The 14,575-nt window shown below is 42.5% G+C and overlaps 1 protein-coding gene and 1 long non-coding RNA gene across 2 annotated transcripts in view; one reads left to right on the top strand and one right to left on the bottom strand.

The window, feature by feature from the left end:
- Positions 1-2,159, bottom strand: part of LOC132385245 (uncharacterized) — a 37,762-nt gene extending 35,603 nt beyond the window's left edge. Inside the window, exon 1 of the long non-coding RNA XR_009509123.1 lies at positions 2,039-2,159. This is a non-coding gene — a long non-coding RNA (uncharacterized LOC132385245). The remainder of the gene's footprint in view (positions 1-2,038) is intronic.
- A 57-nt stretch (positions 2,160-2,216) lies between these two features.
- ei24 (EI24 autophagy associated transmembrane protein) overlaps positions 2,217-14,575 on the top strand; it is a 52,549-nt gene continuing 40,190 nt past the window's right edge. Inside the window, exons 1-2 of the mRNA XM_059957247.1 lie at positions 2,217-2,292; positions 12,854-12,981. Of these exons, the coding sequence (XP_059813230.1) occupies positions 12,940-12,981 (42 nt within the window). The 5' untranslated portion in view covers positions 2,217-2,292; positions 12,854-12,939. The remainder of the gene's footprint in view (positions 2,293-12,853; positions 12,982-14,575) is intronic.

Genomic DNA, 14,575 nt, shown 5'->3' with positions numbered 1-14,575 from the left:
CTTGACAAAGGACTTCTGAACGTCCAAGTAAACAACATCCACTGACTCTTCTTTGTCTATCCTGCCTGTTATTTCCTCAAAGAATTGCAACAGAGGTGTCAAGCAAGACTTCCACTTAAGGTAACCATGCTGACTTTGGCCTCCTTTAACATATGCCTCCAAGTACCCCAAACCCTCATCCTTAATAATGAACTCCAATATCTTCCCAAGAACCTGGTCTACAGTGGCACTCAAAACTGTGGTTCTGCACAATGGCGTTTTCCTGTTTGTGAGACTTGCCAGTCGGCCATGTTTTGGTATGTCCACGTTCAACCAGAAGTCGACCTTGAGTGGCCCCGAAGGACATGAATTCTCGCTAGTGTCACAAACTGAAGCATAGTGGAAGCTGGAACATCGAAGACAGCTTGAATGGCTGTTGAAGGGCTCTGTGCTCAGTAATCAATCAATCTCTCTCAATGGAGAGAGAGAGAGTTTGCTGCCGATTCTTAAGTTGGGGAATTTGAAATAAAAAGCAATGTTTCAGATTGACTAACATCAAAATAGTGAATGTTTGTCTCCTCTGTCACTGTGGAAGGAGCAATATCTACCTCTCCCTTATAAGTGAGAGAGTGTCTGTGGGATGTTGATATGTTGGAGTGAACAGTTAGTTTCTGATGGACTGTAGCCCATGGTCTCTCTCTGGGGGCTTTCCTGTTGCTGGCATGATGGGTGGTGGGAATGCTGATGTTTTATGCTAGAATAAGTGGGGGAGGGGAGGGTTGATGCTGCTTGCACATGGGGGGAGGCAGGGAGGCTTTGGGGTTCTTACATTATTTTCTGTCATTCATTCTTTGGAGGTTTTCTTGTTTCAAGGATGTTTGTGGACAGTAAGAATTTCAGGTTGTATATTGTACAGTATATGTTTTCTGATATTAAATGGAACTATTGAAATGGTCATGTTCCACAAGGATCCATACTGGGACTTCAATTAAAACCTGACTGAGTGGGCTATGGAATTTGCAAACAATGTGAAGATTGGTAGTGTTGTGGATAGACAGGATAGAGATCAGTTCAAGATATGGGCAAAAAATGGCAGATGGAGTATAACCTAGCCAAATGTGAAATGTGAAGCACTTTGGGATATCAAATGCAAAGAGACAGCAGCATATTGTTAATGGAAAGATTGTCAACAATTCTCACGTGCAGAGGGATATTGAGGTCCAAGTTGTTGATCCCTGAAAGTGGCTACACAGGTTGATAAGGTGGTTAACAAAAGGTAACATGCTTGCCTTTTTGTAGTTAAGGAATTGAGCTGAAGAATCTGGAGGTTATGTTGTAGTTTTATAAAATACTAGTTAGGCTGTATCTAGAGTATTGCATTCCACTCTTTCAATGGTCACATCATTGAAAGAAGGATGTCAAAGCTTTGGAGAGAGTTTACCAGGACGAGGTTTACCAGGACGCTGCTTAGAATAGAGGGCATGTGTTATGAGGAGAGGTTGGACAGAGTAGAAAGCCTGTATCTGGTTTCCCAAGGTTTAAATGTCTAATACCAGAGGACATGCATTTAATGTGAAAAGGGCAAGTTCAAAGGAGATATACAAGTCAAGTTTTTTTTTACTCAGAGAGCAGCAGATACCTGGAATGTGCTACCAGGGGCAGATGTGGAGATAGATACAAATGAAACATTCAAGAGGTTCTTAGCTAGGTACATGAACGTGCAGGAAATGAAGAATATGGACATCTGTAGGGAGAAGGAATTAATTTAGTTGGGTATTTGATTATTAATTTCATTAGTTTGGCATAACATTGTTGACAAAGGGCCTGTTCCTGTTCTGTACAGTTCTATACTCTATACATAGAACAAAAGGAAAGAGAATTAAGAGTGGCATAACTAAAAACATTTTTAAATAGCTTATGCTTTGAATCTAGAACATAGAAGAAGGAATCTTAAACATGATCAAACGGCAAAAGTTTTCAGGGTGGAGAATAAAGGACCTTTGTAAGTAAAATTTGGAGAGACTTCCCCACTTGGAGCCCTCAGCTTTGTGAAACTTACCAGCATTAAAAACAACTCAGAAACATATTTCACTATTCCTTCCACACCTGTCATTCACCGCCTTTTTTTCAGCCAGCGAAATGGAAACTGGGCTCTGTAGTTTCAATTTACCCGAAGTCACGGCTGCCTTTGAGTTGTATGCTGGGATGTGTAGGCGTTCAAACTACATTTCCCGTCGCTGTGCTCCATGCGCACGCGCGGAAATGGATGCTGGCCAGGCCTTGAGTGAAAAGCTCTCGACCTGCGGGGAATGAGTGAGTATTTATCCGTTTAACTGGCGGTACGAGGTCAAGTGGATGGTTTAAGGATGGGAGGGTAGAGAAGAGTGTTATTAAGAGGATTGGAGCATACAGGTTATGTATTTAGTCACTGGTGGAATCTGGGGCGGGGGTTGACGGCTGGTGCTTGGGTCATTGTCCTCTCTCTCACTCTCAGGCATCTTTCAGGGCTGTGATCTATCCCCTTACTCTGCCTTTCCATTCCTTCTGTACATTTATTTATTTACATTAAACAACGGCTACTATGGTTGGTTGAGAGAGGGAGAACAGCTAGTTAAATTATTCCGAAGGGGAGAGGGTTGGAAATAGGATTTAAACGTAGTTTTTAAAATATTTAGATGTGAGAAAGAGGCGTCTGCTCGTTTCACTGGTGCAAAAAAATTATGTTTCTTCAAAGAAGGGACATGAAACAGATCAAAACACTGGCAGAGCAGTATTGAGGTGTCCATTGGTATCTGTGAACCGTTTTTGATGTTTGTGCGATGGTGTGTCATCTTTTGTACAAAGTGGTAGAATTCTGGTGCTTTGACTTCGATGTTTGGAAAGCAGATGAGGTCTGATGTAGTTTTTAAATTAACGCAGTTTAATAAAATGTATATTTTTGTCAAATGGTATAAGAGTATATCTTAGAAAAATGAAACTTAATATTACAGCCCATGGTTAAAATTGCCTAAGTTTCTTAGATCAGTGTTGCAGTGACAAAATTCTTCAACTGTAACAGTTTACCAGAACCATGCAGAGGTATTGGCATACTGTGGGTATTCAGTGTCATTCATAGTGTCATAGAGCACTGCAGCGTAGACACAGGCCCTTCAGCTCATCTAATTTGTGCAGAACTGTGTAGTTCCTGTGATCCACACCTGGACTGTAGCCCTCCGCACTCTTATCCACGTACTTATCCAAACTTCCCTCAAATGTTGCAGTCAAGCCCACATCCACTTGCACTTCTAAGTGAAGAAGTTCCTCCCAGGGTCCCCCGCAAATATTTCAAATTTCAAGGTAAATTCATTATCAAAGTATGTAAATGTCACCATATACTATCCTGGGATTAATTTTCTTGCAAGCATTTACAGCAGAACAAAGATACACAATAGACTCAATGGAAAAACTACACAAAGAATGACAGCCAGTGTGCAAAAGACAAACTTTGCAAATACAAAACAAAAATAATAAATAATTAAATTCAGTTAAATAAATAATGATACTGAGAGCATTAATTGTAGAGTCTTTGAAAGTGAGTCCATAGGCTGTGGAATCAACTCAATTTTGAGGTGAGTGACGTTATCCACTCTGGTTTCAGACCCTGATGGTTGAAGGATAATAACTGTTCCTGAACCTGGTAGTGTGGAACCAAAGGCTCCTCTACCTTCTTCCTGATGGCAGCAGTGAGAAGGGAGCATGGCCTAGATGGTGAGGGTCCCTGATGAATGCTGCTTCCTTGTGCTCACCTCAGGCTTTTCCTTTGATGGACTGGGCTGTATCCACCACTTTTTGTTGTTTTTTTTTTGTTCTTGTGGACTGGTGTTTCCATATCAGGCCGTGATGCAACCAGTCCAGATCCTCTCCACTGTAAAGTTTTAGATGACATGCAGAATCTGCGAAAACTTCCAAGAAAATAGAGGTGCTGCTGTGCCTTTGTTAAAATGGCACTTGTGACCTTGTCCCAGGACAGATCCTCCGATACGATAACAGCAAGGAATTTAAAGTTACTGACGGTTTCCACCTCTAATGACCTAATGAAGACTGGCTCATGAAACCTTGATTCCTTCCTTCTAAATCAGCTCTTTAGTTTTGCTGACATTGAGTGAGTTGTTGTTGTGGCACCATTCAACTAGATTTTCAGTCTCCCTCCTATATGCCAATTTGTCACCACCTTTGATTTTGCAAACAGTGGTGTTGTCAGCAAACTTAAATATGTCATTGGAGCTACATTTAACCTCAAGGTCATTAAAAATAAAGTGAGTAGAGCAGGGGGCTAAGCACACAGCATTGTGATGCATCTGTGCTGATGGAGATTGGGGATGTGTTGCCAGTCTGTACTGACTGTTTCACCTTTCAACCTTAACTTATAGTTCTAGTCTCACTGAACCTCAGTTGGAAAAGCTTGCTTGCATTTACCCTATGCCACGCATTATTTTGCATGCCTTTATCAAATCACCCCTCATTCTCCTACACTCCAGAGAATGAAATCCTAACCTATTCAACCTTTCCCTTTAACTCGGGTGCTCGTCTTGGCTACATCCTTTTAAATTTTGTATTTTTTCGATTTTACTGATATTTTCCTGTAAGTAGGTGACCAGAACTGCACACAATACTCTAAATTTGATCTCACCAACATCTTGCACAACTTCAAAATAGCATCCCAACTCCTGTACTTGATACTTTGATTTATGAAGGCTCATGTGCCAAAAGCTCTCTTGACAACCCTATATACCTATGACACCACTTTTACATGGATTTATGGATCAATATTTCCAGGTCCCTCTGTTCTACCACATTCCTCAGTGGCTTGCTGTTTGCTGTGTATACCCTACCCTGGATTGTCCTCCCAAAATGCAACACCTCACAAATGTCTGCATTAAATTCCTTTTGTCAAGCAACAATGGACCCAGCACCAATTCTTGGTGAGAGAGGGAACCATCTATTACCACTCTCTGATTTCTCGCTAAGTCAATGTTGAATGCACTTGAATATTTCATCCTGAATGCCAAGCAACTAAAACTTCTGAACCAGCCTCCCATGTGTAACTTTGTCAACAGCCTGACTAAAGTCCATGCAGTGGAGCCTTTTCTTCATCAACTCTTCTGGTAACTTCCTCAAAAACTATAAGGTTGGTTTGACACGTCCCAGCACACACATAGCCATGTTGACTATCCCTAATCAGGGCCTATCTATTCAAGTTCAAGTACTTATTTATCCTGTACCTTAAAATGCCTTCCAGTACTTTACCCACTGCTGACATCAGGCTCACCGGCATATAATTTCTGGCTTATTCTTAGAGCCTTCCGTGAACTACGGAGTAATATAGGCTATATCCTCCAGTCCTCTGGCACCTCATCTTGGCTAAGGATATTTTAAATACCTTTGACAGAGCCCCTGCAATTTCTGCAGTAGCCTCCCATAAGGTGTGAGGGGGACACCTTGTCAGGCTCTGAGGACTTCGCCATCCTAGTTTGCCTCAAGGCAGCAAGCACCTTCTCTTCTGTAATCTGGATATATACAGCTGTTATTGGTTGTGTTATGCCCCTGACTCAGATCTTCCAAACCAAAAAATTGATTTCTCCTATTCACGCTTTGCTCAAGTAGTCATTTCATTTTGTCAAATGCAAACTATACTTGTAAAATAAATTAGTGTCTGTTGCTTTAGTTACTCTGTTACGTATGTGTAGATATTTTTGAGAACCGGGAAAGCATATATTGCATTCAGCATTACAGCTACAAATACAGCAGGCCAAGATGAAATGCCTGAAGCAGGAGAGAGCAAAGCAGCTGGTGAGATGTAGGAGGAGCCTGGCCTGGAGTCACCACACAGTGCCCGGAACCAAGTGCTGGAAATTCCCACCCCAGGCCTCCAGCATGCCATTGGAGGGAGTGGCTGTAGTTTAAGGAGAACATAGTCCATATCATTAAGCAGTAGCCAAGGTAGATGTCGATAGACGACGCCAGACCACGTTAACTATTACTGTCAGCTTTGTTACTGAGAGGTTTGAACTAGTGGGGAAGAAAGTCAGCAAAGCCCCCTAAACAATGAACCGTAGGACAGCCAAAATGCACAAGCTATGTCAAGAGCTCCCAGTCCAGAGGGAGAGGACTCTGGACAAGTGAAGAAGAGACACCACCATTTGGCAAACTGTCTTCATTGTGAATCCCTATCTATTCACCAAGCAGCTGCCAGAAAGAAGGGTCTTGCCTTTAAACGTAGACTGTTTATTCATTTCCATAGATGCTGCCTGACCTGCTGAGTTCCTTCAGTGTTTTTTTGTGTGTTGCTGGGACAGAAGTATGGTGGTCACCTTGCATACTCCAAACAATAGATGGATCTTCGCCTTCAGAACTCCCTCAGCAACTCAGAGAGGGAGCGGGAGCTAAGACACCATAGCACCTTAGTAAGTCCTTCTCCTGTGGTTGAGTTCAGTGGCAAGGAGGCCAACTGGAAGGAGATCCAGGAAACAGTCAGAGCAACCAGAGCCAGTTTTGCCCCTGGTCCCAGGGAAGTACCCTACAAGGTGTACAAGCACTGCCCTAAGCTCCTACAGCTACTTTTTTTAGGGTTATCTGGTGTGGGGGAAAGGTCGCAGACCAGTGGAGGTATGCAGAGGGAGTCTGGATCCCCAAGGAGGAAAACTCCAAGGGCAGTTTAGATCCATCTAGCTGCTCAGTGTGGAGGGGAAGATATTTTTCAGTATTGTTTCTTGTCGCCTGACTGAGTTTCTCCTCAAAAGTGGCTACATTGATACATCTGTACAGAAAGGAGGGATTCTCAGAGTGCCAGGGTGACTGGAACACACAGGCTTAGCTGATTAGGAAAGTGCACAAGGAAAGGGGGACCTAGTCGTACTATGGCTAGACCTTGCCAATGTGTACAAGTCAGCAGTAGCAGGACATTGCATTCGTAATGGCTATAGAATTGACTTACACAGCACAGATCTACTGTTCCGAGCCAATGGCTTTGGGACCATTCGATTGTAAACAAGGTGGGATAGCGGAAACCTGATTGGATGAAGACTAACTAATCAGGAGGGATGGATGACGGAGGTATAAATACTGCCAGACAAGACATGCCCAGGCATCATCCCTGATGAAGGTGGCAGAGTTTGTTATTGAAAAATAGGTTAAAATTGATACCTGTAACCAGCTGGAAGCACGAGAAGAGTTTATCCGATGTACAAATCATTACTACATAAGCTGGTAGAGATTATGTTGAACCAACGTCATGTTTCGAGGAAGATAAAGGATCTTGTCCTGGACTATTACGGGAAGATTGAGTGTCTTTTCAGAAATTGCCACATCAGGCTGGCATCAGCTCAAAAAGAGTATTATAACTAGATGTACAATCTCAGTGGTCCTCTTCTCCCTGATCATGAATATGCTGGTAAAGTCAGCCAAAGTGAAGGGTAGAGGCCTTCTGACTTAAGACAGACATGAGGCCGCCCCCAATCAGAGTCTTCATGGATGACCTCCTGGTGACAGCTACATCAGTCCCAGGCAGTAGATGGATCCTCCAGGGAGTAGAAAGGCTCATCGCATGGGCAAGGATGAGCTTTAAGCCAGAGAAATCATGGTCTCTATTGTTAAAGGCAGGCAGGCATGAATAAATTCTGTTTCTCCTTGGATGGTGTTGCTTTCCCATCCATTTCTGAGAAACCAGTCAAGTGCCTGGGGAAGGTCTTTGACTGCAGCCTAAGAGATGCAGCTGCTATCCAGAAGACCACCAAGGAGTTAGAAGTCTGGCTCATCTGTGTGGACAAGTCAGGCCTATCTGGCAAATTCAAGGTCGGGATCTACCAGCATGGCATCCTCTACCACATCCTCTGGCCAATGCTAATGTGAGAAAACCATGTCAACAGTTGAGACTCTTGACAGAAAGATCAATGGCTACCTTCGAAGATGGCTGGGCCTCTCAAATAGCCTGACCAGCATTGCTCTATACGGGAAGAGGAATAAACTATAGCTTTCCTTTAGTAGCTCATTGTTTCCCTTACAAGAGGTTTGCTGCTGTACAGAGGTTCCAGTGACCCCAAAGTCTCGACAGTAGGCACGCAGGAAGTGGAAGGCCCAGGACACGGTGGAGATGACAGAGCCATGTCTGAGGCACAGGAATCTGGTAGGGACAGTGGCATCTCGTCAGTCAGGGATTGGGCAGCTTCCCTTCAACCCGCTTTGTCAGGGCCCAGGGCAGGGACGGATACAAGCTGGTCCAGGAAGAGATGCAAGCAGCTGTCGAGGAAGTGCATATCACCAGAATAGTAAGAATGGGGAGCAGGGAGCTTGGACAGGGTGGAAGGATGCGCTGAAGTGGACAATATCCTAGTTCAGCATCTGGCAGGCGGAACCCCTGCGCATCCAGTTCGTGATCCAGGCTGTGTATGACATCCTGCCTAATCTAGTGAACCTTTTTGTTTGGGGCAAACACTTAACACCATGATGTCTTCTTGCCCTGGCAGAGTGACCCTGGAACACATCATCAGCAGCTGCCCAAAAGCCCTGGGAAAAGGCTGCTAGTGCTATGACCAGGTGCTGAAGGCAGTGCCAGAAAATATCTCCTCAACCATTAATAACGGTAAACTCATTCACCAACCCAGAAAGCCCATAGCCTTTGTCAAGGCTGGAGACCAACCACAGCCTCAGTGCAGATCATCAGCAGGTTTGCTTGTCACAGTGTCTCACTGGCAACTGAAAGTCAATCTTCCCTGACTTTATTGCTTTATCATCACTGAGGCCTAACATGGTCATTCTGTTAGAAACCTCAAAGCAGGTGGTCATGGAGAAACTAACAGTGCCTTGGGAAGACCAGATTGAGGAGACATTGGAGCAGTTTTGAGCATAAAAATGCTGAATACCAGGAGCTGGTAGAGCAGTGTCAGAGACAGGGATGGAGGCTAAGTTGTGAGCCTTTAGAAGTGGAGTGTAGAGGTTTTGCTGACTGCTCACTCTGCAGGATCTACTCTCTCCATGGCATTGCAGTGCTGCAAAGTAAAGAGCCATCAGGACTGTCACAGAGGCTGCTGATGGCTACAGATCAAGAAATGTGATCTCTGGATCACTACTGCTGGGACACAAGCCAAGGCCTGATCAGCCCTGGATGGTCTGGGCAAGGGTGTCTGATTTTGAAAAACCCAAACACCTGATGACCCCAGGTTCCATTGCTGATGATGTATCCCAGCACATCCTAGGATGTTTCTCAAAATCATACAGAGTTCTATAAGCTACTTGATTGCTGAATATTGAATGTGGCAATAAGCCTTAAAAGTATGCAAAATGTTCATGAACTTCTTTTTATTGGGAAGAGTCATTCTTGCTGAGGCAGGAAACTATTGAAGATGCATTACAGGTTAATGTTGTTCAGGAACAAAATAGTGACGATTTCTGTTACTCTGGTAAAGAGCTCCAAAGGTACATGTGGCCATGTGGCTATAAATGTCACAAAGGCTTCTCGGGCTTCCAGCTGGGTACAGGTATCGATTTTAACCTATACCCATGTAGAACGTTACGTGTGTTGATAAACACATTGTGCAATTGTATCGATTTATAAAGTTTTGCATATTTCATTTGGCTTTAACTTTGGATGGAGCAGTTTTTGCGGTTGGGGGGGGGGGGAAAGAAACATTTTGGTGAATCATTTCAACCTTCAAGTTTCCATGCTGTCACAGAATTTCAACCAGTTTGAAAACAGCTCATCTGTGTTTACCACTTATTTAAATCTTCTGTTAAATATTCCTGATTGCAAAGAAGTTTGAAAAAAGGTGCTTCAGAAATTTTGTTTTCCTTCAACTGTGACACCACCTTGCAATCACTTGACTTTACAAAGGCAAAATGTTGAGCCTTGGAACTGCCTGCTTTCTATAATTATTGCAATCTCAATTCCACTTTTTAAGGTCTCAGCAAGCATCGAGTCCTTACAATTAGTATATTTGATTATTATTGTCACATTTACCGAGCTGGTCTTCCGTATTGTTCATACAGATCAATTCATTATGACAGTGTAGTGAGATAGTACAAGGTAAAGCAATAACAGAGTGCAGAATAACATGTTACAGTTACAGAGAGAGTGCAGTGCAGGTAGACAATAAGACAGAAAGTCATAATGAGGTAGATTTTGAGGTCGAGTCCTTCTCATTGTACTTGTTTAATCACCTTTCAACAGTGGGATAGTGGTATGTGCTTTCAGGATTCTGCCCAGTGAGAGGGGGAAGAAGAGAGAATGCTTGGGGTGAGTGGGGTTACTGATAATGCTGGCTGCTTTACTGAGGCAGTGAAGCATATATAGCGTCCATGGAGGAGAGACTAGCTTCTGCAATGTGCGAAGCTGTATCCACAACTCTGTAGTTTCTTGCAGTGACAGGCAGAGCAGTTATCATACCAAGCTGTGATACATCTGGATGGGGTGTGATTAAAATTATATTGGTGAAGGTCAAAGGGGACATACCAAATTTCTTTAGCCTCCTGAGAAAGTAGAGGTGCTGGTGAACTTTGTTGGCTGTGGCATCCACGTGGTTGGACCAGGACAGGTATTAGCAATGTTCACTCCTAGAAACTTGAAGTTTTCAACCCTCTTGACCTCAATACTGTTGATGTAAATGAGAATGTGCACTGCCACCCTTTCCGAAGTCAATGACCAGCTCTTTTGCTTTGCTGACATTGAGCGAAAAGTTATGTGACACATGACACCAAATTACCATTACTGTACGTCATAATTGAAAAGAGAATGGAACTTGCAGACAAGGAGACAAATCAATTGTCATTGTCAGAGTGGCCCTGACTTTGTGTGTAGTTGTGCTGTAATTTGCTTTGGAATGCAAGGGAAACACAGTAGAATAGGTCACACTGTGAGTTTACTTTGCTATTCAATAAGACAGTTGCTGAATATGTGTCTTGTCCAGTTTTCTACTAGGTTTCCCTAACTTCTGATTTTAATTGCTCACTTTTTAACTGAATATCCATTGAGGTGGTAAAGAATTCCAAGCATTGCAATCATCTGTATGTTGAAATGCCTATTTCGGTCCTAAATATGTGATCTTTATTGTGAGATATCATCATCATTATGTGCCATGTCGTATGATGTAGGCGATCAGGGTCTTGACCATGATTGGTCTTGGCAAATGTTTCTGTTCTACAAAAGTGGTTTGCCATTGCCTTCTTCTGGCCAGTGTCTTTACAAGACGGGTAACCCCAGCCATAATCAATACTCTTCAGAGATTGTCTGCCCGACATCAGTAATCGCATAACCAGAACTTGTGATGTTCACCAGCTGCTCATATGACCATCCACCACTTGCTCCCATAGCTTCACGTGACCCTGATCGAGGGGCTAAGCCATCTGATTATGAGATAGCATCTGCTAATTCTAAGCTGTTCAGCCAGAGAAAGCACTGATTTCCTCCCCCCCCCCCCCCCGCCCCCGCCCCCGCCCCAAACCACTTGAAATCAATATTTGTTGAGAGTCCTCTGAGTCCTGGATCTTTAACCTCTCATTCTTCTAAAGTCCAGTGAATAAGCCAATCTTAAAGTGACCTCAGAGTACAATCTCCATCCTTATAAGGAAGCATAGATTCAATGGACTGATTGAGTTTTGATGACCTGAAAAGAGCTGAACCAAATCAATAGGATAGTAGTTAGAGATTAGACAGAGACCCATCTTGTGATGATGTGAATGGAATTTAGTTAATTAACTCACTGCACCTCCCCCTAGTTCAACCGTTGTGCACTATCAGAATTGATAACCAGCACGGGATGGAAAAGGTTTGTATTTCTATTTGGAAATCCCACAACTGTGCCACTCATTTGACAACATTTTAGGGTACTGTTGGTGGCCCATAGTCCTGATGCCAAATGTTAGAGCACATTTAGGCTTGGGCAACATTACCTTTCCACCGGAAAACCAAACTCAGTCAGAAAAGATTCTCCATCCACACTAATACCACCGCGCCCCCCCCCCCCCATTGCAGCTTAGTCTATTTAGTTGTTAATTAAAACTACAACCATGGTGTACGAGTCAGTAATTTGATAATATAGCTTAATTCTTGCTGTTGAAGAATTTGATTATTTTCAAACATGAAAAGAGATTTGTTTTTGCAAGAACACTTTGTCTCCAACTGATAGTCCAATGGGTGTTTTAGTAACAACTGGAACTCCCGTCATTGTCACCACATAATGTACTGGGGTTTCAACTGTAGTTTCAAATACTATCAATGTTTGGTAAAATTGAAAAACCCACAGACAATTACAGCACCTTTCTTTCTTTCAGTTAGTAAAAAATTTACCTGAAGAAATACAGGGAAATATAACTGAAGTATCATTTAATAATAATGAAACCTGTTGGTTCGTTGCTGCCCCAGTATTTGTCTCTTCATGGCTTTCCCTGCCTGATCACTTCCAGCAATTAACTTTCAATAAAGGTGATGTAACTGCATAACTACAAACACTTGGATGTTATGCATTTGTAAGTTATTGACATGTGTAAATTGTATTCTTAAAGAAATACTGTGGTTGGCATTGCAAATGTGCTGAAAAATAAAATGAAAAATCTTTTAAACATGTTTTGTCAGTTCAAAAGAAAATCAAACCACAGTTTTATGTGCAAAAATGGTGACTTTGCTTACGAGCTTTGGTGATTGAGCCGAGTCTGACAAACAAGGTGCTACTAAACAAAGTCAGATGAAATCTATTATTGCCCTTCCAAACTTCTGCATAGTATAGGTAGAAATGCCTGAAAAGTCAACTGAATAAATTTACTTTTAATACGTGTTAACCTTCTTTCTCCAGCTACTCATTCTTTGTCTGTGATTTGTCTGATTCATCCATTGATATCCTCTCATCAGATGACAGAAAAGACAGCAAGCTCCCATGATGAAATCCTGCTGTGAAGGTGATTTTGCTGTGGTGTACAGCTGATACTCCTCTGGCCATGGCGGATAGTGTCAGGACATTCCTTCTGGATGTTGTGAAGGTGGGTGTCCTCTGTTAAATTAGACCTATTCTGAGATACCATGTCCAGAAGAAAGTTCCACACAGTCAAATCTTCAGACTTGATATAGATTATGTTTTCATTGTGTGTATTACTCACTCACAATTGTCCTTGAGGAAATAGTGGTAAATATTCTCTTAACCATGCAATAGTTTGATCGATCATTTGGGGGGAGTTACAAGCCACTTTAATGTAGGTGAAGGTCAGAAAAGAAACTGAAAATGCTGGAAATTTGAAGTAAATAAAAAGAAAGTAAAATGCTGGAAATAGTAGTCAGGTCACATCTTCAGTCTTTCTTTCTGCTGATGCTGTTGGATGTGCTAAGTATTTCCGACCTTTTTCTGGTTTTACATTGCAGTGAGTGGTTACATATAGGCCAGACTGAGCAGACACAGCAGGTAACCTTCTATAGAGGGCACTGGAAACCAATAGGTTTTGGTGACAATTTCATAGTTTCACAGTGTTGTGATGGAAAATAACTGGTTCTTTGAGTCTCAACAGTAGAGGCCTGGACACACACAGTTTTAATAATAAGGAATTTATTTACAAGGGGAAGTCGGGTCAACAGAAGCAACTACAATACACAGGAAGCAGTGTGGGGACAGGGTACGGTTACACATACAAAGAACAAGGGAAAAGCACTACAACAGCTATCCCCCTTGACCTGGGATAGCTGCGGCTGCCTTACCAGGACAAACGATAGACCTTCCCAAACATAAATTAATGCACTTACCTTCAATGAGGTGGTCTGTAAGAGAGGGCAAGCCAAGGCCAAGTCTCACCTTTTAAAGCATGGGGCTGGGTGAGATAATCCAATTAAGGTGACCAATAATTTAGGTGTGCATTGATTAGTTGGCAGGGACCAAATGTTGATTGGCATGTGGTGTGTCCTCCGACCAGCCAGGTGGCAGTGCATCTGTCACATGGCCAGTATCTCTGGATATACACAGTCACAGTCATTATTTTAGATTTTTTTTAACTTAAGTAACTGCCATTTTAGATGTGTATAAAGTTTACAACAAAGGCTGTTTTTGAGCAACCTACCATATTTTGCAGTGGGATGTGTTTAGATCCATTTTGTGCACAAGTGGAGCTAGAAATTACAGTACAATACATATCCTTGGTATGCCACTTAACTAATGAATTATTTTGGAATAAAGCGTCTGGCTGCTGTATTTAACTATGTGACAACCATAGTCAAATACAGGAACCAGAGGATACCACATGGTCAAATTGATGAAACAGACCATTTGAGCTCTATTTTGCTGTTGCTAAAAAAGGAGGAATATTAGCCAAGATAACAGAGAACCTATTTAACAGCATCTTTCATGTCTTTCTGATGAGGCATATAAGCTGTTGGTTGACATCTCATCTGAGAAGCAGCACTCTCAGAAATGCAGCAAAATGTTGGCTTAAAGAGGGTCTTAAGGGTATATTTTTCATACAAAGACTAGTTGGTGTCAGGGATGAGCTAGCAGAGGAGGCAGTAGAGGTGTGAACAGTAACAAGATTTAAGAGGCGGCTGGACAAACACTTGATTAAGCAAAGCATAGACGAATATGGAATGAATGCAGGT

Source organism: Hypanus sabinus, chromosome X2 (genome assembly GCF_030144855.1).
Source record: "Hypanus sabinus isolate sHypSab1 chromosome X2, sHypSab1.hap1, whole genome shotgun sequence".
Lineage (NCBI taxonomy): Eukaryota > Metazoa > Chordata > Chondrichthyes > Myliobatiformes > Dasyatidae > Hypanus > Hypanus sabinus.
The sequence above is the reverse complement of the archived record's forward strand: the minus strand, read 5'-3'. Positions and strand labels throughout refer to the sequence as shown.